At 32.2% G+C, this 25,419-nt stretch overlaps 1 protein-coding gene across 4 annotated transcripts in view; it reads left to right on the top strand.

The window, feature by feature from the left end:
* The window catches only part of LOC145284726 (hepatocyte growth factor-regulated tyrosine kinase substrate-like), a 344,930-nt gene extending 319,969 nt beyond the window's left edge, over positions 1-24,961 (top strand). For 2 of the 4 annotated variants that reach the window (XM_080133655.1, XM_080133654.1), the window contains one exon: positions 24,424-24,961. In XM_080133655.1, coding sequence (XP_079989781.1) covers positions 24,424-24,644 — 221 coding nt within the window. In that variant the 3' untranslated portion in view covers positions 24,645-24,961. Of the gene's footprint in view, positions 1-20,996; positions 21,381-24,423 lie in introns of those variants that run through there. The other 2 variants (XM_080133657.1, XM_080133656.1) reach the window with 1 other exon arrangement.
* The last annotated feature ends 458 nt before the right edge of the window (positions 24,962-25,419 follow it).

Raw genomic sequence — 25,419 nt, 5'->3', positions numbered from 1 at the left:
CACTTGGTAACTTACAAACTAATTAGCATATTCCAGCTTCAAGTAGAAACATCATAGAAACATGTTAATGTTTATCATCATAGGAAGTATTATTTTGATGGACATTATCATTTGCCATTATAACATCATGAAAAAGAAAACAAAGATGGCGACTAGGAAATCCAAGATGGCCACCACAACATGATTCAAATTATTAACAAAATATGGTTTATAACATATCAAATGAAAAGGAAATTTTGTACAGATTAGAATTATGTTTTCGAGTACATTAAACTAATTAGCATAATTAAGTTTCATTTTAATGGTTTTAAGTAAAAACATCATTAAAACAGCTACAAAAATGGGAGGTAAGGTTTTATCTTCATGCAAAATATTATTCTGATGAACATTATATTTTTCATCATTACACCATGAAAAATCCCAGATGGCAACCAGGACACGATTCAAAGCAATTATTAACAAAATATGACTTGTAGCATATCAAATGTAAGGAAATTTTGTACAGATTACAATTATGTTTGTAAGTATTTGTGTTGTATAGGGATGGGGTCATATTGGGGTTCATATATAACGGGACTAACGACGGTGATGAGGGAGAGAGAAGCATTTATACATATTGCAGTTCTGTGGATTATTATAACATATATTAGTGAGGAGAGATGGTGATCAGTTTGTTTTTTTTACATCAGAGAGGAGAATCATTACTTATAATGGAGGTGGGGGACACATTACTTGGAAGGAGGTTATACAAAGTTTGTATTAAGATGATTAAATGTTTTCCCTTCGCTTCTAAAGGGACCCTCCTCTGATCATGTCAACTCTTTCCAACTAACTTTGATGACTGCTCGAACCTTTCTGCCAACTGCCGACTCTTACTAATCTGCTCATCCTAGCTCCTATTATTGAGAAATTCCCTTTCTGCTATGACGTCAGATGTATGGTTCAAAACGTGACCACTCACGTGGCTCAGCACACGTTCTCCAAACACACTTCTGCAAACAAAGAATTCTGAACTAACCTATTTTTCAATATATTTATAATTTGTATTGTTCATTCTTTTTTAGCTGACCCTTTTAATTCAGTTTTCATAAAAGAATGAACAATCAAATTCTTTTTACAATTTCTATTTTATATATGAAATTTAACAATAGCGAAATTCTAATATTTCAATTCTGAATCTATCTCTGAACCTTGCTTATAAGGCTTATCCTAATCTCATTTTCCACTTATCTAATGTTTTTTCTTATTTACAGGAAAAGGGGACAGCCCTTTTCTTGTAACATTTGTTAAACTAATTAGCATAATTAATTTTCATTTTGAATTGCCATGACAATTATTGGGTGGGTTTCTATCACTATTTTGTACAATTTTTATTTTTAAGTCATGGTCGAGATTGCAAAGATTTCAAGAGAAACCGCAGCCATTTTTTTATTGTTCTCATGTAATGCTCAACACTTCTTGTTTTTCAAACAGATTAAACATTTACAGCCAAAAATTTATCTTGCCTTTGGTAAACATTTGTTATGTATTTGCTTCTTGACCACTTTTTGTACCTCTGTGTAAACAAACCCAGTAAATATTATCATAAGCAATGTTATCATATTTTTTTACTAACTGGCTATGTGGTTTGTGTGTTTTAACGCATTTAAAAGCATTTTTTACTTAAATAAAAAAAAAAAGTGGTGTTGAATGAAGCTGTTTGAATTAAAATTAAGCAAAAACAATTTTTTTAACAAAATAAAACAAAATTACAGCGCTATTTTTATAATATTATCGTCAAGTTTTACCATATCCTTTTTTATTGATAGGTGAAAGTACAGAATAGTTACAAAACACCCTACCCATGTTAAGAATAGGTTTCTAAATAATTAATAATAAATAAACGTTAGTATAACACAATTATAATTTTTTATTAAATTGTTAGGTGAAAGTACAAGATAGTTATAAAACACCTTATCCCCATGGTACGAATGGGTTTCTAAATAAAGTGTTTCAGAAGTTTGGGGTACTTTGTTTTAGCCGCAGATGACCTCTCCGTAGAAATTCATCTCCCGCTCGCAGAAATGCAATGCTGGCATGTTTCGTTGTTAATGGACAGAATTAAATTGCAATTTCTTGGAATATACAAATCACAACAAAAATATTAAAATACCATTTTCAAGAAAATCTTATTTTCAATTCAGTCATATACGTTTTATATTGATTGACATAGGAGAAATCACTGATTTAAAAACTATGACTGTCTGATTAAGTTGCATAATGTGCCTTGTTCAGCACTAAACAGTACGTCATTTGGTATTACTATTCATAGGCTTACCATGCACCTCATAAACTTTCAATTTATCAGCATTTTAAGAAACATAACCCCCCCTCCCCCGCCTCCTGATTTAAAACAATTTTTAGTTAATTTCAATTGAAAAAAATTTTATTATCTGAAGCATGTTTATGAAAATCCTACAATTTTAAGTTTTATCAGAGTGGATTGTCTTCTCACTTTTTAACTTTTCAATGCATCACCATTTAAACAAAACTAAAGTTTAGTTATAAATAATTTTAAAAGAGCATACTTGTTTATCGATCTTTAATGTTGACAAATTGGAATTTTTTACATGTGTCGCTATTTAAAAAATAAATGAAAAACAAATAACAAATGTTTATTTAAAAAAAAATTTAAAGTTAAAACACCTGTCAATGGTTTTATTGATTTTTAATATTGACAAGTTGGAATTTTTTACATGTGTATCATTGTTTAAAAATAAATGAAATAGCGTGAAAAATTGATTTAAATCTTCAGAAGAACGTAAACAAATTCCTAATGAACCGCCCCCTTAAGTAGGCACTTTAAATATCCATACTAACGTACTGTACTTACAATAACCCTTATCCCTGAGTGGCTTCCGGGCCTTGATAAGTGGTGACCACCTTTTAAAAAAAAGTTAAAGCTAACACATTCATGGTGATTAGTCTGCAACTTCACCCTCTGGTGACTTCCATTTACATCCTTTTGAAATGTTTGTGGTTTGGCTTCAGGTTAGCGCCCTGTCCCTGTAAACAAATTCTTGCTATGTAAAAAGTCTGAGTATGCCAAATTCAAGGGTTGCCAATGAAGGCCTCACTATGTCGACATCTCAAAAGCCAGAATTCTTTCTTGCAAAAGCATGCATTGGTTATTGGAAGGTGAGAACTCTGTACCAATTATCCAAACTAACACAAATCCTCGAAGAAATTTACAATTACAATTTGAATATCCTTGGTCTAAGAGTAGTTTGATGGACTGATTCTGGGAAGTTTATACAGGAAAACAAGATCATTCCCTTTTCATGTTGACAAGATGGGATTCATCAACCAATCATCGTGGACAAAGCTTCCAACAGTGCTCTTGAGGAATGGCCATCTATTAATGAATGCTTAATAAGATTAACCACTTCTCATACGAAGGTTACCATCAGTCAATTTTATGCTCAAGATGACAATGAGTAGCATAGTTTCCACTGACAACTTTAAGATGTAATCAAGAAAACATGAAATCCTTCTCGTCATGCACAGATTGGAGGAAACAGAATTGTGTGTGAACATGTACTTGGTCCACACACTTTTGGAAACCGCACAGACAATGACAACAAGTATATCCAATTGTGCAGAATAAACAACATGAAAGTTGGCTCATCACTTTTTGATCATAAGTGCATCCACAAAAATACCATAAGACCAAAACACAAATAGACCACATCATCATTGATCTAAAATGGAAAACACCCTGCTTGCTAGATGTAAGGGTCTATTGAGGTATCAATATTTGTAATGATCACTTGATCAAGATCAGAATTAAACTAAAGAAATAGACAAAAGCAATAACAACTGGACATTTTTACACTCCAAATGGAAAAATAAAGACATTCAAGCTAATTTCAAGTTTTTTTGTCTTGTTTTTTTTCTGAAAAACACGTTCAGTGTTTTATCAGATGCTATGTCAGGCTCAGTTAATTGGTGGGAGGAAACAAAGAATACCATGCCAGATGCAGGAGAGAAAAACTTAGACTACAAGAAGTCCCTCAAGGTAGCTTGGATTAGTGACAACACGAGGAAGTTTATCAGTGAAAGGAAAAACACTACGTCAGCAGAGGCACAATATCATAAGACCATACACTCATACCAAAAGACAGATGCATATGGCTCAAGAATATGGCAGAGGAGGCTGAGAAAACTGCAACACGCAATGACATAAGAATCATGTACCAAATTGCTAAAAAGATCACGGCCAGTTCCAGAGTAACAAAAGATGTAACATTGCTCTGAAAAGAAGACGACCAGTTAGCCAGACGGGCCAAACACTTCCAGGAAGTATTGAACAAACTGGAGCCACCCACTCAAGCAGTCACTAACCAACCAACCACTCTTCTCCCTATCAATATCAACAAATTTACCAAAAATAAAGTTTGTTTGGCCATAAGTCATCTCCTGACTTGAGCATTTCTGTAAAAATACTATCCATCTCCGGTGACTTATTATTGAACACAGGTGAAGTTCTTGAAGATTGGAAAAACAAAATGGTTGTATGCGTTTCTAAAAAAGGCAATCTAGTCAATTGCGAGAACTGGAAGAGGGGTTGCTCTTCTCTTAATACCAGGGAAGCTTTATTGTCAAATTATCCTGAATCATATATGCGTAATGTGTTTTTTTTTTTTTTTTTTTTTTTTTTTTTTACATAGGCATCACCACATATGAAAATTTGGTAAAGTTGATAACTTATATGGAACGGCTCATCAAGAACTTATTTACGTTAGACTTGAAGACAACCATATTGTAGTCAGCCGGAAAGCAGGAAAACGGAAGACAATTCCACAGGCTCTAAGAAAAAAGCTTTGTTCATGGAATCTACGTTTAGGTTTAGGCACAGATAAAGAGTGGGGGGAATTATTGATAGTGTTTACAGCTAGACGAGTGTTTCTTGTGAAAGTTTGGCGAGGGGGGACCATAGATTGAAGCTCAGTCGAACACTTTCCATGAAAATATCGATACATCAGAGACAAACTCGCAACATGAGATAAAGGTTGCAAGGAAGAGAAAAGGACATCTCCTACGAGGCTACGAAGTCTATTTTGAACTCTATCAAGGCAGGCCAAGTCCTTTCTAGACGCTCCTGCCCAGATGTGGCAACAGTATTCCATCCTTGGACGTACCTGGCTCTTATATAGATAGAGAATAGCATCAGCAGTGAGATATCTACCGGATCGATAGAAAGATCCCACCATTTTTCCAGCGGCCTTGGCAACAGATTTGATGTACGTGTTCCATTTAAGATCAGGAGTAATGGTCAAGCCAAGAAGCTTGTCAAAACTTGAGGCCTCCTGAAGACGAGAGCCATTCATTTCAATTGATGCCAGATGTGGATCAGAATGTTGATGGTGTAAAGAGAGAAGCTTGGTTTTAGATGCATTAAAAGTAACCAGCCATTCTTTACCCCATTGTACTACGTGCTCAAGATCAGAGGAGAGAGAATTGGAGAGAACTTGGTCGTTTACTGTCTTAGATGTGCTACCATAAATGGTAGTGTCGTCAGCATAGATGTCTACAAATGATGTAAGGATGTGATTTGGAAGATCATTAATGTAGATCAGGAAAAGAGTTGGGCCCAGGATGGACCTCTGAGGGACACCGGCATTAATACTGTGAGCTTCTGATTTTTGCCCCTCAACTACTACTCTTATGAACCTATCAGAAAGAAATGATTTAATAATTGAGAAGACATTTTCAGCAATACCATAGCTAGAGATCTTATGAAGTAAACCTTTATGCCATACCCTATCAAAGGCCTTAGATATGTCAAGAGCAATTGCCCTAGAAAGGTTGCCTCCGTCGAGAGATTTGCTAATCCTATGAGATATAACTGTAAGCACATCTGCTGTAGATCTAGCAGAACGGAAACCATATTGAGTGTCACTAAGGTTATTTTTGTTGAGATGGTTGATTACTTCTGTATTTAACACAGATTCCAGCAACTTACTCATGACGCACAGGAGACTTATTGGCCTGTACTGAGAGGGTGATGAGCGATCACCTGAATTCTTAAATACAGGTCATACTGATGAAATTTTCCAGGGAGATGGGAAACTATTCTCCTTAAGACAACGTTTAAACAGTTTTGTAAGTATGGGCGCTAGTTCAGGTTGAAGTTTTTTGAGTACTATAATTGGAATACCGTCAGGGCCAGTTGCTTTACTGGAATCAAGGCTTTTGATTAGCTTGGCAACATCACGTACAGATATACGTATATCACATAGCGTGTTTTCTGATACAGGAGGGAATATTGGGGGTTGGCAGCCTTGATCGCAAAGGGTAGAATTAGCTGCGAAGTTCTTGACAAAGAGTTTGGCTTTGTCTGATGCTGACGAGATTACCTCAGGTCCATTGATAATAGTTGGGATGGAGCACACGCTTCTGTTCATGATTCTGTTTGCTATTTGCCAAAACTGGTGGGAACCAAGCCGCTGCTCAGCTACTTTGGACTTAACAGATTGAGCATATACAACTCTCTTGCATTCTTTATTACTTTCTTACAATGGTTGCTCGGCTTTAGTTTTCATACATCTATTACGTTTGAAGCAGTGGAAAAAGTGATTTCTGTGCGCAATGGCAGCAGCACATTCTGGAGAGAACCATGGCTGGCTGTTAGGTTTTTGCTGAAACTTTTTCGAGGGTATGAAACGGTCAATACCTACAATTAACCATTCCGTCAGGTCTATTACTATAGAGGACACATCCTTTTTAAACATGGAATGCAGAGGTAGATCAGATATAAATGTACGGAAGCTATCCCAGTCAGCCTTAGTGTATCGATATACTGTACGATGGAGAGGTACGTCTGGGGACTTATTACATTTCATTTTTATCTTAATTGATACAACAGAGTGGTCGGAAGAGCCAAGAGGCGACAGAACAGAAACTGAACATAGTTCAGGGCAAGTTGTGAGAAAAAGGTCTAGTAGGCTCGCATACTGGCCATCATTGTCGCGCACACGGTGGGTTCCTGAACAATCTGAGTGAGGTCATAGGCAATGGAGAAATCATGACAGAACCTTCCCTCATCATCGGTCTTGTTAGACTGGGTCAACCATTCGACGTTGTGAACATTGAAGTCACCACATACGTGAATGTTAGCTGAAGGATAAGCAGATAAGACTTGGTCAATTTTCTTTGAAAGATAGTAACTCCGCTGTTATGGGGGCGATAGAGAGTAAATATAAATGCCGTAGTGTGAGCTAAAGCAACCCGGAAGCACATATAGGGTAAGTTAGGATCTTCCCGGGAGATGTCCCTACCACATGGAAAGTTATCCCTAATATAGGCACAAATTCCATGCCCATGGCGATCTTGGGGGTCAGATTTAGAAGTTAAGTTAGAGTATCCTTTAATTGCGAACTCTTCTAGGGAAATAGCCTGTCCAATACCAGTTTCACTTAAAAATAAAAGGTCTGGTTTAGTCTCCTGTAATTGGGTTTCAACCTCTGGAAGGTTAGAACGTAGACCCCTGATGTTGGAGAACAATGATGTGGTCGACCAAAAGCTACAGGAACAAGCCGGATTTCAACCAAAATATTTTTGTGCAGAACAAATTTTTATGCTGAGAAATTTGTTGAATTACAAGTCTCTTGCCATCAGTTTTATAGATTTTTCCAAGGTATTTGATAGCATTTACCAGCCATCACACTGAAGATATTTCATGAGTGTGGCTTGTCGAAAAAAGTCATCACCACAATAAAGCAAATTTATGTGAAGTCTAAATATTGTTTACACACAGAAGATGGTTTTAATGATTGGCTTGTGGTGATCACTGGAATTTGTCAAAGATGTTTGCTTTAACTATTCTTTGCCATAGCCATTGATTGGGTATCAAAAATGTAAAATGTGAGCATGAAAGTTGTGCATATGAACTATCAAACTAGATGCAAATTCAAACATTACCAATTCGCCTCCTCCCTTGAGGTTTGCATTTGCAAATATCCATGGACTTAGAACTTAATAGACAATGTAGAATCATTTCTCCTATAACCGGATATCTTAGTGTTAAATGAGACTTAACTTATACTCTTTTAACCACAACATATTTGGTTATCTACCACTTTGCTGTAAAACCTCATACACACATGCATATCTTGGCGTTTATATTTGTAACACCTTCCTTTTGACTAGAAAATCCAAATTAGAATCAGATCACCAGGTTTTCTTGCGATTTAGATTAACTTTACAATGTAGCATTAATTAATTATATTTTCTTTAACGTTATCCCTCAACCAAGATCCATCACGTCTCTGATAGCATAGATGCAGCACTTTCCCTAGACACTAGTGTTCAAGTAAATTTACTTGGTGACTTTAATGTCCACCACAGTAATTGGTTTGGTTTCTCTAGTTATAGACACAGCTGGTAGCATCACAACTTTTTTATGTCCCATTTTCTGACACAGTAACATTCCCGATTCGTTTCCCAGATTTTCACTTCCAGACCTATTTCTGACTACAGTTCTCGAGGATTGTAACAAATGGCCATTTCCCTTTCAGAAATGCTGATCATATTGTAGTAAAGATAAACATCACCCTAAACTCGACCTCAAGTCATTGCTCAAAACGACAAGTTACTACAAGAAGGCTGACTGGGAAGCAATCAGAGATGCTCCATGAGGAAATATCTTTTCTTTTCCTTTCGAACAGTGTGCAAATGAGATCACTGAATGGTTCTAGGCAACAATTGAAGTCTGTGTTCCCACACAGAAGTTCTGTAGCAAACCGCACTCTCTCTAATGGTTAATTTCTACCTGCACAGCTGCCATTGCTCAAAGACAACAAGCATACCACATGAAATGTTCCTCATTCTACATCAATAAAAAATACTGTTTGTAAAAGTCAAAATTCATTCATTGTTTTTTTAAATAATGTTCCACTTGCAGACAGCATTCTTTCAATTGGTTAATCTGATAATTTCTTTGCCCTGATAGTGAGGCTGTAGAATATGTATCTCTTCATTAAGAAGGTTGTTTGCCATAGGTGGTCACTCATAATGTTTGGAGATAGGACTGATGACTGAGCATTCAAGGACTTGAATAACTAAATGGAATGAAATGGAACTACAATACTTAACCTTGGTCCTTATCTGGGCTAGACAGAAAGTGTAAGAGCTTGATCTGATCAATCTTTAGCTCATGTCAAGCCTCAGCATTAAAACACTTATCACGATCATATCTGACAAACTGCACATATAGCAAACGCTTGACCCTATAGGTGTTAGAAGGTGGTGGTTTTGTTAAAACATGGACTGTACTTGTTTAATGGGATTTTTTGGTTATCGATTAACAACTTTTGATACTTATCAGTAGCATTCCGATAGAAAACATAGCTAAGAACACTTCCAGACACCAAGTATATTTGTGTGAAATTTCATAAAAGTCCACCCAGTTGTTTCAGAATCCATAGAGAACACTCTCACACACACACACATTGCATTTTATGTTTAAATAGAGATATATAATATATATACAGTGACACGTATAAGTATTGAATACATGTTATTTTCTGTTATAATTCTAGTTTATGTTCAGCATTTTGCCTGATATTTGCTAAGTAATAAGTTGTTTTAGTTGTACAGTAGAACCTGGGATACAGATTTTTAAGGTTACAATATGGAATACAATGTTTTTCTGACCCTTGGGTATGGTATTTGCCACGCCTTACAATGTTATTTGATTATATACATGTCTATTATATACTGTACTGTATTTTGTTATTAATTTTTAATGCCGTATCCTGGGGTTCTACTGTATGTGGGAGTAAAATTAAAAACTCAATTTTTTTTTTTTTTTTTTTTTTTTTTTTATATCAAAGTTCAAAATTACTCTATGCAAAAGTATTGGATGCATCAATTTAATATTTTGTTGTGTAATAATGTGAATTGTTTCACTGCGTTCTGTCACTTTCTATAGTTGATCACAAATCTTTCACACTGATTCACTGTTACTTTACCCCATTCTTTTTTGCATAATTCCTCTAATTTCTTGATATTTTGTCGATTCTGCTATTAAATTCAAGTTAGGAGACTGACTTTACTAATTGAGAGTACTAATAGCTTTATTTCTTTAATCATTCCTTTGTAAGTTTTGTGGTATTTTGGGGATCATTGTTATATTGAAGCATGAAATTCTAAAGAAGTCGTAGATTTCTGAAGGTTTTTCTCTAGCATCTCCCTGTACATGCTACCATTCATTTTACCATGGATAACCTGTGTCCTTCGATGAAAAGCATCCCCATATCAAAACTTAATTGTAGGAATGATATTGTGCTTGTTAAAGTCAGTGCTATTTTTTCGTCAAACATTTATCGCTGTTTTTTCTGAATAGTAGTGTTGGAACTTTTTGGGTTATCAGAATTGGTAACGGAATCGGAAAAAATTGAGCCTAATTTCCGATTGCGAAAACGATTCTGTTTTTTAAACTCCATTTCCCATTGTTTATAGAAGTGATAGATATTTGTTGTTTTTAACTATCAATAAAACTATACTCTAAAAAATGTGAATATTATAAAACAGCATGTTTGGTAAGTTTTTGTGAAGATCCCTCCCTGATTTGTAAAGTAAAGTGTGAAAGATTTGTCATGACATTTAGAAACTAACCAGAAGAGATGGCATTTTTAATAGTTTGGGGTGTCCTAAATACTTTTGACAACTCATTTGTTCGTTGTGTTAAAAAAGGACTTCAACATATATATATAAGTATATAATATTTATTAAAAAAAAAAAAAAAAAAATTTTTTTTTTTTTTTTTTTTTTTGGATACCCACTATAATAGTAAATCAATCTTTTACTATTTTTTATCCATGTAAAGTATAATTGTTTTCTCTTGTAATTTCTCTTGAAATTTAAAATAGTAATAAACAGATCTATTTGAGTTTGGATGGCAAACTATTAGCAGCAGCAGTAATACTATTACTAATAACACGGCTGTAAACACGTTTTTCTTGTTTTTGTTTTTTTATTATTGATTTTCATTCCACAACAAATTTTTTAAAAATATTGAAAATATGAATAAAAAAAATCTCCTTACATGTTTAATTAGAGCTATTTTGTTATCATAATATAACTAGTTTAATTAGAGCTATTTTGTTATCATAATATAACTAGTTTAATTAGAGCTATTTTGTTATCATAATATAACTAGTTTAATTAGAGCTATTTTGTTATCATAATATAACTAGTTTAATTAGAGCTGGAAATGTTTTCTCAATCATTAAATCATTTCTCTCCGATAGGCTCATAAGAGTAGTGGTCGATGGACAAAAATCAGAGGCCTGTAGTATTAATGCTGGAGTCCCTCAAGGGTCAATCCTGGGCCCAACTCTCTTCCTGATCTACATCAATGACCTCCCTAAACACATACTTAAATCATTCGTTGACATCTATGCTGATGACATGACCATCTACGGCAACACATCAAAGGCTGTAAATGACAAAGTTCTCTCTGATTCTCTCTCCTGTGATCTCGAGCGCGTGGTCCAGTGGGGGAAGTCGTGGCTGGTTACCTTTAATTCATCTAAAACCAAACTCCTATCTTTACATCATCAACACTCTGATCCCCCATCTGGCATCAATTGAAATGGATGGCTCTCGTCTAGGAGAAGCCCCGTGTTTTGACAAGCTTCTGGGTTTGTCCTTTACTCCTGACCTGAAATGGAACACGTACATCAAGTCTGTTGCCAAGGTCGCTGGAAAGATGGTGGGATCCTTCTACCGCTCCAGAAGATATCTCACTACTGATGCAATTCTCTATCTATATAAAAGCCAAGTACGTCCAAGGATGGAATACTGCTGCCATATCTGGGCAGGAGCTGCTAAAAACAGCCTATCTTGCCTTGACAGAGTACAAAATAGACTTCGTGGCTTAGTTGGGGATGCCCTTTTCTCTACCCTGCAACCTCTCTCCCACAGAAGAGATGTTGCGAGCCTATCCTTGTTTTATCGTTATTTCCATGGCAGGTGCTCGTCTGAACTCCAATCTCTGGTCCCCCCTCGCCAATCTTTCACAAAAAACACCCGTCTAGCTGAATCCACTGTGAAAAACTTCCCCCACTATTTATCTGTGCCTAAATCAAAACGTGGATTCCATGAACAAAGCTTCTTTCTTAGAACTGCATGCCTGTGGAACTCTGTTCCGTCTGCCTGCTTCCCACCTGACTACAACTTGGATGTCTTCAAGTCCAACGTAAACAAATTCCTAATGAACCGCCCCCTTAAGTAAACACTTCATCAAATCTCCACACTAACGTACTGTACTTGCAATGACCCTTATCCCTGAGTGGCTTCTGTGCCTTAATAAGTGGTGACCACCGTGTAAAAAAAAAGAAAAAAAAAAAGCTATTTTGTTATCATAATATAACTAGTTTAATTAGAGCTATTTTGGTATCATAATATAACTAGTTTAATTAGAGCTATTTTGGTATCATAATATAACTAGTTTAATTAGAGCTATTCGATTATCAAAATATATAATCGAAGCAATTCTAACAAGTCCAGCATTATGAACTTTTTTCAACTTGCAATTTCTCACATATTTCTGGTCAAATTTAAAAATATTTATATGGCTAAAAAGACAAGAAAATAAGCTTTCTAAATATATAACTTGCGTGCACTTTTATCTATTGCATTAGTTTTCAATAGCAAATTATGCAGTATTTTGCTTTGAACAATCAAAAACACGAAATTATTTTTTTGGTTCAGGTATACAAGCGATACCCTCCCTCACCTCCCGTACTTTTTATTCTTGTTGATTTTTACAATTTTTTCAGCAGATTATTATCGAATAGACCAACAGATTATTATTGAATCTACCAGATTATCAAAAAAAGAATGAAAAAAATATTTAAATATTTGCTCAATTTCTAGTGAAGTTAAAAAATGTAAAAAGTCTTAAACTAGAAAGTTTAAAAATGAAATGTTGTCACTCAGTAGAAAAAGGGCAAAAGATTTAATAAAAAATAAAATTCATCCAAAATTTGAATGGTTTCTCAGCTTTAGCAAATAGTTTTTTGATATTTAAATAGGTGAGCAAACTATACTTGATACTTTTTAAAACATCACATTTTCTGTTAGTGACTTGTTTTTAGTAAACTTTTTGTCTGTCTTAATTCTTGTAAAGTTTCACACTCTCATTCACATTTTCATATTTAAAAGTAATTTGATGTTCAAAATTTAAGCCATAACATTTTCAAAAGCCAATAATTATGAACCACTAACTGTAAATATTAGTGTCAAACGCCCTCTTTAAAAAAAACTCTTTTAATCCTACCTCTAACTCTAGGTACGAGTGGCATGCCTCCTCCTAAAACTCCCTTTAGTCCTAACAATAACACTAAATCTGAGTGTTAAGCTCCCCACCAAACAATTTTTTGGTAAGCTACATATAAGCATCTAAAAAATAAGAAGAAAAATCCATCCTTTAAGAAAAATGCATAATTTTTGTGTATCTTTCATTAACGTTTTTTAGTGTTCACACATAATTGCCTAAAAAAAATAGAATCACATATTTTGGAGAGGTGGTCAGATGGGGGGGGGGGGTAATGGTAAGTATTAATCTACAATAATACCAAAGAAATATTGCAAAATATTCATTTATAAACAGTCCTATATTTAGATTTAAGTTTTTTTGTACATAAAATGCATTACAATTTAACTTTGAGTTTTCTAACTTTTCTTTTAATGGATACATGCCATTTTTAAGGAATTGCAGCATATTTATGTGCATTTGTTGCAGATTATTTGGAAATCATTAATTTCTGAAGATTTTCAGTAGCATATTTTGGTTCCTTGCACAAAAATAAACTTCTATGGCAAATTTTATTGCTTAATCTTATGTTTTAACAAAAATATAGCATTTTACTGAAAAAAATCTAAATGTGACAAAACGCGTAAGGTCTTAAAGAGGGAAAAAATATCCAAACGTGTGAGCCACGTATGGTCTTAAAGAGGGAAAAAATATCCAAACGTGTGAGCCACAAAAATAGTCATAACTTCCTTGATTTTAATTGAATTTTAAAAATTTAAAAAGATTCTTTCTTAGCTCATCAAACTCTTTCTATGTATACCATTATTGACATATTTTTAGCCATTTAAATTTTTTGTGTGCATTGCTTTAATTAAAGGTAAAATATAAAAAATGTGTATTTTTTTATTTATTTATTTAGTGCGCGAGAGGAGAGGTCTGTTTTAACATATCTTTGGCTTTGTCTGGTGGATTTTTGTCCAATGATCCTTTGTCTATCAGCCACCCTTGATAAATTTTACAAAGTGTAAATTAAAAGTGTAAAAAAAACAAAAAAACTATCCATTTTCAAAGGATCTGTCTGCAGTTGAATTATAAATTAATTCTTTAATTAAAATATAAATTTTTTAATACATGAGAATTTCAATTTTTTGATACATGAGAATTTTAGTCACTTTAATTGACTTTTCATTGGCTAGTTAAAATACTTCTAAATTCCCTTCAAAATTTCTAACGGTCACTATGTAATTGATTCTATTCAACTTCAAACAAAATATTAGAATAGCTGACTTGTTTATGAAAAAACTTATATACATTATCATGAATTTAATCTTGTAATAGGATTTTAATTTACTACTTTTTTTATTAATATAACAATTGATAAATATAAAACAATTACTCTTCTTAGAACAATTTTGAAATTGATTTAATTTTCTGAAAAACAGTATTTGTAAATATTACAGGAAACTTAAAACTATCTCTCAAGAATGGTTCTAAAATCTATTTTCAATTGATATTTATACTATATTTGCCTAATTTTCCCACATTGCCAAAATTTTTCGGTACCAATATCACACCATATTTTCTTTAGATTTAATAAACTCAAATCCAGCATTATTAAAAAAAAAACAAAGAAATAATATTATTAGTTTTTTTAAATCAGACCATTAAAACTGGAGTTATGACCATTCAAAGTATAAAAAAAAAAATGTGTGGTTTACTGGACATTTTGTCTTAAGTCAGTCCTATTCAAATGCATATAAACTTGTGACTGAAAATTGTAGGAAATTTGCATAATTTACAGACTAACCCATTTTTAAAAAGCTGTATCTTCAGATCTTTTTATGATGAAATTTTGAACATATTATAATACCAGTCCAGGTTCAGTTGGCGTTATTTATGACCATCTCACTTGGTAACTACTGTTTCATTTTAACAGCTTTAAGTAGAAACATCATAAAAACAGCTAAAAAAATGCTAAGTAAGGCTTTATCATCATAGAAAGTATTATTTTGATGGACATTAACATTTGCCGTTATAACATCACGAAAAATTCAAGATGGCGGCCAGGAAATCCAAGATGGCCACCATGACACAAAAGAACTTATTAACAAAATATGGCTTGTAGCATATCAAATTAAAGGAAATTTTGTACAGGTCAAAATTGTTTTCAAATACATTAAACTAATTAGCATAATTAAGTTTCATTTTAACGGCTTTAAGTAGAAACATCATAAAAACAGTTTAAAAAATGGAAGATAAGACTTTATCATCATGCGAAATGTTATTCTGATGGACATTATCATTTGTCATCATTACACTGCCAAGATGGCAACCACGAAATCCAAGATGGCAACCACGACACTATTTAAAGAAATTAACAAAATATGGCTTGTAGCATATCAAATGAAAGGAAATTTTGTACAGATTACAATTGTGTTTTCAAGTACATTAAATTAATTAGTAAAATTACATTTTAACGGCTTCAGGTTACTGTGACAATTATCGGATGAATTTCTACCACTATTTTGTATATTTTTTTTATTATTTAGTCATTGTCGAGACTTCAAGAGACATTGCGACCAATTTTTCTTGTTCTCATGTAACGCTCGACACTACTTGTTTTTCTAACAGAATAAACATTTACAACAGAAAAATTTATTGGGGTAGGTAGAAGAGTATCTTGCCTTTGGTAACATTTATTTGTTATATATTTGTTTTTGGACCACTTTTTCATACCTCTGTGGATTGTAAAACAAACCCAATAAAAGTTATTCTTTTACTTAACTGGATTAGTAATTTGTGTGCTTTAACTCATTTAAGTGTGGTCATTGTCGGTTATTCTTTTTTAAATATTCTTTGTTTTTTAAATAATAAGAAAAATAAAATGAATACTTTATGTTCGTAATTTAGTTGACGCACGATGTTTACAGATTTTTTTTTTTTTTGCGCACCAAGAACAAAACAAAAACAAAAGAATGTTCGTTGTCTGTCATTCTATTTTAAAAAAAAATATTCGGTGAATGTTACCTTAGGCTACAACAGAACACTGACCACTCTAATTTTTTTGGGGGGGGAGGTCGCTGATAACAAATCTGATAATCAAACCCACCGCAAATTTATCGTTTGCATGGTATGAACCTGCGACTATTTTGTGCCATTTCACCGCCTTCGGTAGTGTTTTCCGTACATGATACATTTGTGTGCGAACGGGCGTAGTGGGATGTCTTATCACATCGTGTAGGAATCTTGGTATGCCAAAATCTTTTAGCGATCATTTCAAATAAAGTTTTAAAAAAAAAAAAATGTGGTTTATTTATTTTTTTTTGTCTTGTGTGCTTTTTAATTGATCTAAAAAAAAAAGTTTTCACAAGGTTTACAAAAACATAACCACCAAACATTTTTATGTTTTTTGTGTATTTTGGGTGTGGGGTAATCAATTATAGGACTTGTATATTGAACAGGTGCTTCTGCAGTTTAATTAGCCATTTTTCAAGTAATGTGCTGACATTTACCATTTCACAATTCTGTTTACATTGGGGAGGGGGCATGGGGGGCAGTGGTGGTGCTGGGCACACTTATGGAAAAATGGTTAATTAAACTGCAGAAGCACCTGTTAATGGAATAGCCCCCCCCACACACACACACAAAAAAAAAAAAAAAGAATGAAAAATATAAAAATGTGTTTGGGGCTTATGTTTTTGCAAACTGCTTGTGAAAACTTTATTTTTTGATCAATTAAAAAAGCATTAAAAACTATGTTAGACGGGGGGGGGGTGAACCATAGGGACTGCCAAAATTCACCACAGAATTACCCCCTATATGTAACACGCTGTAACTTTATTATAAATTAATATTATCAGTATAACTTTTGTACTATTAAAAAGGGCAAAATAAACTAGTAATAATTTTTAAAAAAATTTTTCATCATAGAAAAATAATGAAATTGTGAGACAAAAATCTTGTACCCGTGTTTAATAAATCTAGCAAAAATCAACTAATGGTCAGATTTTCATGAAATTTTCGATACTTATTCATTTTAGAATGAAATTACATATAAAATGCAGTTTCCGTAAAATATATAAAGGGAAATATTTTTTTTTTTAGTGCGTGCTCCTCATATTTATTCTTTTGAAATTCAAACAAAATATATTTGAATCTATCGAAATTTCTATTTATTATGAAACATAAGAGTTCAAATTAGTAAAAAATATTTAGTTTTTAAAAGTTTAAATACATGTATTGAACAAAAAATTACCTTGAAGTTGCAATTAAAAAATTGATATAAATTTAATGTTTTTTTTTGTTTTGTTTTTTAAATAGCGCTTTTTTCTAATTAATATATACTATAATCAGTTGAATTGCCTAGAAAAAGTAACTTAAAAATTAACTGATTTTTAAAAGATTAAAACTTCATTATTTCTAAATGTCCACTACAACATAGATTTTTAATTGTGTGAAAATCTTTTTTAAATATAAAGTTATGATATAAACATGGCTCTTGCCAACTATTTTATGGCCAGATTAAAACTGATTCAAAACTAATATTGTGTTAAAATCCAGTTTTTGTACATGCACTGCGATATTCTTGTATGTCTTGTTTTATGAAATAAAATACAGAAGCTGGGACTGAACAAAATGAACTGGTTGATTGGAAAATATTCACTTCCGCAGTTGTGTTTGCCGTTTTAAAACTTCACAGCTTAACTCGATTATTCTGTTAGTGGTTACCAAATTTAGTAACCAAATTATCTATTAAAAGTAAGCCTCGAAAGATGGAGCAGTTGGGAGTGTTTATAGTACGCTGGGGCACGTAGTAATTAGTTCTTTCTGGAAGTAATCATTATCTAGTTTAATTTTTTTTTTTTTTTTTTTTTTTTATTTATTCCATGCTTCGGTTAAAATACTGATTTCTCCCTCTGATTTTGACGACAGGTGCTCCCCCAAAAAGTGGTGTCTCCATTTTCGGCAATAAACTGTAGTAGTACCTTAAAAATTTATGTTTTCTAAATAATAACAAAAAATAAAATGAAAACTTTGTTTTCGTAAGTTAGTTGATGAATGATTTGTTTACAGGTTTTTTGTGCGTGTCGCAGCACACAAAAATTCTCGTGTTTACATGCGATTGTCACTACTTTTTCATGCATAAAGTTTTTATCCAATTCTTTTTAAATTTTAGAACGAGAAATTAATATATTTGCTATTAAACAGTGTTTGAAGACCGTTTCTATCTTTACTTATCTTTGTACTACAAAGCGTCAACTTTGAGATATTCTAACTTTTGACTGGAAAGGCATACATGTTGTGTTCAAATTCTGTAGCAAAGACAATTCTTTTCTCTAACTCGAAACATCGTTGACGGGTACAACTTCCACTTCAAGTATTTATGTGAACACACCACGACCGCTTATTGTCATAAAGTGATCTTCCACCAGCAGACATGCTATGCTGACAGGTTTCTTTGTTAATAGTCGGATTTAAATAGTGATTTCATCGAATATACAAATCGCAACAAAAATGTTAAAATACCATTTTAAAGTAAATTTTCTTGTGAATCCAGTTATATAAGTTTTATTTTGGTAGGAGAAATGTATTTATTACTGATTTAAAGACTATGAGAGTCAAATTAAGTAGCAGTGTGTGCCTTGTTCAGTGCTGAACATGTCTGGTATTGCTATTTTTAGTGCCTAATTTTCCTTAAGTCATTAACAGTAGTAATAGCCAACCAAATCTTTATAAAAGCATATAATTCTTTGCTATAGGGAAGGTACAGAATAGTTAATAAAGCACAATACCCATCTTTCTCATATTAATAATTATTTTCTAAATAATATTATTGTTTAGAAATTCATTGTTAACATTCTGTTTCTATATTGTTAACTATTCTGTTCCTACAGTGTTATTTTGCATTCCAATCGTTTATGAAATCTTCAAATAGCAGTTAGTCACATAATGGCCTTTTTTTCAAAGAGAAAAAGACCTTTAGTTGCCTCACTAATTTCCATCAATTTAAAAGGAAAACATTTGATGAAAATATTTAGGAATATCATCTCATCAAATATATGCTCTGTCCTCTCCCAAGTTTAATTTTTGTCGTTTGCAATAATATATGCGGGCATTACATAGGTGTTTTACAGTATTTTGAAAATGAAAAAGTTTTATAGTATTTTGAAAATGAAAAAGTTTTATAGTATTTTGAAAATGAAAAAGTTTTATAGTATTTTGAAAATGAAAAAGTTTTATAGTATTTTGAAAATGAAAAAGTTTTATAGTATTTTGAAAATGAAAAAGTTTTATAGTATTTTGAAAATGAAAAAGTTTTATAGTATTTTGAAAATGAAAAAGTTTTATAGTATTTTGAAAATGAAAAAGTTTTATAGTATTTTGAAAATGAAAAAGTTTTATAGTATTTTGAAAATGAAAAAGTTTTATAGTATTTTGAAAATGAAAAAGTTTTATAGTATTTTGAAAATGAAAAAGTTTTATAGTATTTTGAAAATGAAAAAGTTTTATAGTATTTTGAAAATGAAAAAGTTTTATAGTATTTTGAAAATGAAAAAGTTTTATAGTACTTTGAAAATGAAAAAGTTTTATAGTATTTTGAAAATGAAAAAGTTTTATAGTATTTTGAAAATGAAAAAGTTTTATAGTATTTTGAAAATGAAAAAGTTTTATAGTACTTTGAAAATGAAAAAGTTTTATAGTACTTTGAAAATGAAAAAGTTTTATAGTACTTTGAAAATGAAAAAGTTTTATAGTACTTTGAAAATTAAAAAGTTTTATAGTACTTTGAAAATTAAAAAGTTTGAAAATGAAAAAGTAATACATCTATAAAGAAAAATGTTTAGAAATTTTATAAAAAAAATCGGAATCTGTAATTGTATTGGAATCAGTTAAAATTTTGGAATCATCCCATCACTACTGACTAGTTCAACTTTCGTTTCATCCAACCACATTACTTTTTTCCAAAACTGCATACCTTTCTTTTCATAAGTTTTTACAAACTTTAATCGGTCTTCGACATGCTTGGTTTTCAGTAAAGCCATTTTTTTTTGTGAGCTTGAATGAAAGTTTATGGTATACAGAGCTCTGCTAATGGTATCCTTACTTACATTAATTGCATCACTCTAGATCAGTTTTAATTTCAGAATGAGTAATTAAGATGTTGGTTTTTTTGTTTTAATGTTTCTGCTTCATCTTCCATTTCTTGGAAGGCTTGTTGTACCATCATCACGCTTATACTTTTTGATATTTCCTACTGTACTTAGTGCTAGATTCATTTCTTTGCTAATTTTTCAGTTCTCTGTGATGTTCAATGATTCTCTCTTGCATATCTCTGGATAATTCTTAAGTTTTTGCGATTTTTAATCTTTGAATTGCAAGATGTATATCAAAGATTCAGATGATTAGTAGCACTATGTTGTTTGGTCAAAGATAACATTTCAATACTATTGAAAATTTGAATATTTAAAGTCTAAATTTGAACTTTGATTTAAAAAAAAAAAAGAATTACACCATGAGTTTTTAATTTTCCTTCCACATACAACTAAAACAACTTTACACGATATACAAGGTGTCATCAACAAGTTTCCAGACGTTTTTGTACAGGCATTTAAAATTGTCATAGAATCTTGAAAATTTAGTATGTTATTGCTATACATCTGATGAGATGACTGACCAATTTTTATGATTTCAGGTTCAAATCAACAGCTGCAGCAGGAATTAAAATACACTCTACTAAAGCTTGATTATCACAGCTGGTGAATTTCAAAAATGCAATCTAGACATAAGGACAATTTAGAAGAATGATATGCAATAAAATTCTATTTTAAACTTGGAAAAATGCCACAGAAACATATGGAATGCTTCAGACTGCTTTTGAGTGGCATAAGAAATTCAAGGAAGGCAGGGAGTCTGTGAGGGATGATGAAAATATGTTACCAAGCTTCTTCTCTCCTCTTCTGATGAGAAGCATTGGGCTCCAAAATACTATGGTATAAAGAGCTTTACTTATTCTACACTCCTAACTGATGTATAATCTTATTGAATAAACGAATAAATCTATATGCATTAGTACATATTTTTATATTGTTGTTTTCTTATTTTATTGATATTCTATATAAGTGCCAAAGCAATTTGTTGAGCTTCACATTATCTCGATAAGTATCCTCTTAAAGAATCAATCTTATTCATTTAACTTCCCCATATACTTATATATCAAGTTGACGAAGTTCTTGTGGTTTTTAACTTTAAAATTTTTAAATGAACATATCTTGGCTCAAACAAAAATTTGTTGATCGAAATAAGCAGCATCAGAATAAACACTTTTGCCAATACAAAACCAGTAACTTAAAAAAATGGTCATTCATTGTCATGGAGGAGAATTGGGCCTTTTCTATTGACTAATGCTGAATGTTGTTGTCAAATTATCTGATGCATTTCATCCATTTGTTGACTACTTGTCTACCGTAATAGTTTTGCTTACATTAAAAAAAAAAAACTAATGGATGAGACCAGTCATAGACCATCAAGCAGTCAGTATGATCTTTTGCTGCAACTCTGGCTTCGGTAAGTGTCGTGGAGCTTCGTCGGCAATAACCATTGATCTGAGCATTACTGGTTGTTATAAAGAACCCACTTTTTATTGCATGTCACAATCTCGTCAAAAAATGAATCATTCTTGATGCATAAAAGAAAGGAAGATGATACTTCATAATGACATTACTTTGCGTTGTTGTCCAATTCGTGAGGCATCTATTTATCAAGTTTTTTTTTGTTTTTTTTTAATCTTTCTCAATGTTGTATACATTATGTCTAATTCAGAAGCAAGTTCTTGAATATTTGTGCGTGGATTGGCTCAACTAAGGCTCTTAATTGATCATTGTCAACATCCGATGGCTGATCGTTGCCATGAAATTTCTTAAACCACCAGTGTGCTGTGTGTTCAGTAGTTGTTCCTGGGCCAAACGCTTTGTTGATATCACAAGCTGTTTCAGCGGCTTTTCAACTGAGCTTGAATTGAAATTAGAAAATTGTGCGAATTTGCTTTTTTTTCATCTTGTATTCAACGTTCTGAAAAGACAATTGTTTTCAAACAATCGTAATTAAAACGATTAGATAGAGCAAAAAACTCTTTAAAATGCTATATAAAGTAAAAGTATTATAATGAAAACTTATTTAAAAATATATCATTTGAAATCAAATTCTGCAAGAGATTTCTTGTAAACCTAATAAAATATGCAAAAGTAATTCATACACTTAATAATGTCATAGAAACTGTACATATTTTTAAATATTGACTTCTATGTTTTTTCTCCAAATCATCTTGAGAAGCTTTCTCAATTGATAAGCTTTCTCAATAAGATAGTTATTTTGCATTGTGCTGGATTTATAGTGTAATGTGTTTTGGAAAAATATATATTTCCAAATGATTAATGACAAAACACATTTATTACACTATAAATCCAGCACAATGCAAATGCAACTATGTTAAGAAAATTTTTTTTTTCTTCAGTCTGAATGTATTCCAGGCAACAAACACAAGGTTTAAAAAATGCAATTTATTTAAGTAATGGATGGAAAAGATAATATGAACATATGTTGTCTTGTGAAATGAACATGTATACATGATTTTTTTTAATGATAATAGAAAACTTAGCTGAGCTTGTTAACTTGAAACACAAGAAAGGTGACCGTCTACATCTCTTTTTTTCTTTTTTTTCTTTGTCTCTTGTTTTATCTTTCGTCTCTCATCTCTTTTTTTTTTTTTTTTTTACCTGCTGTGTTAGTGTCACATCTCTCTCTTATGAAAATAATTTCTCAGTGTATGTCTATTCTGGTGCACTGTGAATTTTCTTTTAGTGATCAAAATGTTAGATCAAAACAATGCAAAGCTTTTTTTCTGGGGGGGTTGAATTTATTAAACTGCAGTTTTTCTTCAATTTTGTGTTGGAATGGCCACAATATTCTTAATTGCTTTTTGATTGACATTCTAAATTAAATTTATATTTTGTTTCAAACTCCATCAAATGTGGTAAAGCTGTATGTTTTAATGCTGTCGTTGATTTTCGACATTTTTAGCATTCACATGATTCGTCATAGTGTGTCTTATTTGGGTATGTTGTTTTTTTTTTTTGTTCCTCCAGTTGTGACTGTTTGTCTGTTTGAAAATTGTCTGTCCATCTATAATCTTTTTCCCTATCAAATATCTACTAACACTCTATTCACTTGTGTTTATAAGTGAATAGAGTGTTGGTACATATTCGGTGAGGAAACAAGATTATAGATGTAGCAGATTGGACGTAAAAATTCTCTTCAAAAAATAAAAATGAATATAATCAAATTTAAAAGATAAGCCTGGAGATGAAATAATCTTTAAATATTCTCTGATCTAAACGCAGTAATTACCTTATTAGAATTAACTTTCCTCATACAATTAAAAATTTAGTATAGAAGCATATTTAATTAATTCTTTAACTTAACTGAAAAATTCTTTCTTTAGAAAAATACTAGCTGTTCATACTAGGGCTTTACTTGGGCCCTATGTACTGTTCATGCATAACTTTATGTAAAATTGGCAGAGGAGTTTGGTAGAGTTTTCAGAGGACAAATTGTTGAACTTTGACCCCTTAACAAATTTCTGGCCAAAAACTTAAAGATTTTTCCAAATCTCAATATCCCTGTCTGTAGACTGAAAAATTGACAGAGTAGTTTGGTAGGGAAATGTACACAAATAGACACACACATGCAGACAATTTCACTTTTATAGATATATAGATTACCAATATAAGAAGAGTATGTGGAACAAGTAACAAATAAGTCATATGTGCTTTATTAGTAGAATCCATAGCTTTAAAAAAATAAAAATAAAAAAAAATAAAAAAATCTCAATTTCTATGAAATTAAGGTTTTTACTACAGTAGTTTCTAGTGAAGAGTTACTTAGGATCCTCGAAATCATATAAACGTTCCATCTAACACAATCTAATAAAATGTGAACACATGATTTATTTCTTTAACTATTTAGTTTAAGAACTAAATCTTCAGATTTTGTATCAGTTTTTTTACTGTTTTATTGTAATTATACAATATGTACTTTTAAAGATGTTAATGTTTTCATTACAGGTATGGCAAGTGCACGCCCCCAAACAGCTCTGTACACTGGTGTTCAGCAGCAACCCTATCTAGCTACAGGCACAAGTCCACAATTTCAAGCACCTCCCCCAGGCAACATGGTGCAGTCTCATCAACAACAGGCACCACAACCACCACCACCACCACCACAACAACAACAGCAACAAATCATACCACCACAAAATGAAGCAGAACTTATTAGTTTTGATTAATTTTTATCTTCAGTTCTCTCTTTTTTTTTTTTTTTTTTTTTTTTTTTGTTAACTTTTCTTTTTGCTTACCTTCCTTTCGTCTTTCTTTTCTCTATTCTGGTTAGTTCTGCTCAAACTTTTTATCTTCTAAATGTGATTTCAATGAGGATTATTCTCGTAATGTTTGAGAAATTAGTGTTGATTATTCCTAATGCCAAATTGGCTACAAGAGTGTGTCAACGCATTGACCAAGTGATTATTTGTTATTTCTAATTTATTTTCTTGTTTGTTTACATGGAATAAATCAAAAGGTTGTTGACCTACCATTGTTTACATAGCATGATTTGTTATTTATGACATGAAAGTTTCTTTTTGTTTTGAAGCAAAATTCTAAAATAACACCTTTCACATTTTCACTGTGAATGAATCAAAGCAATATTTTTGAAAAAAAATTGGAACTGACCATATTGTTGGATTGATTGAGATTGTCGGACTGACACCAAGAAATGGTCAGGTTGAAGAATACTTAACAACTACCCCAATAGCATACTATCCACCAGACGTATAAGAGAGCATACTATCCACCAGACGTATAAGAGAGGAGAATGAAACCCAAAAACCTCCAACGGTCTGCGAGGCATCTCCGAAAAGATTCAGAGAATATGTGCCCCCTACAACATCAGGACGGTATTCAAGAGCGAGTCAACACTCAGACAACACCTGGTATGAGTGAAGCCCCGCATGGAGGAGAACCTGACCAAAAACTGCATATACTCCATCCCATGCAGTTGCAGAA

This window comes from Euprymna scolopes, chromosome 9 (assembly GCF_053919585.1).
Source record: "Euprymna scolopes isolate OS-2025 chromosome 9, ASM5391958v1, whole genome shotgun sequence".
NCBI classification, from domain to species: domain Eukaryota; kingdom Metazoa; phylum Mollusca; class Cephalopoda; order Sepiida; family Sepiolidae; genus Euprymna; species Euprymna scolopes.
This window is presented reverse-complemented; position numbering and strand designations above follow the sequence as displayed.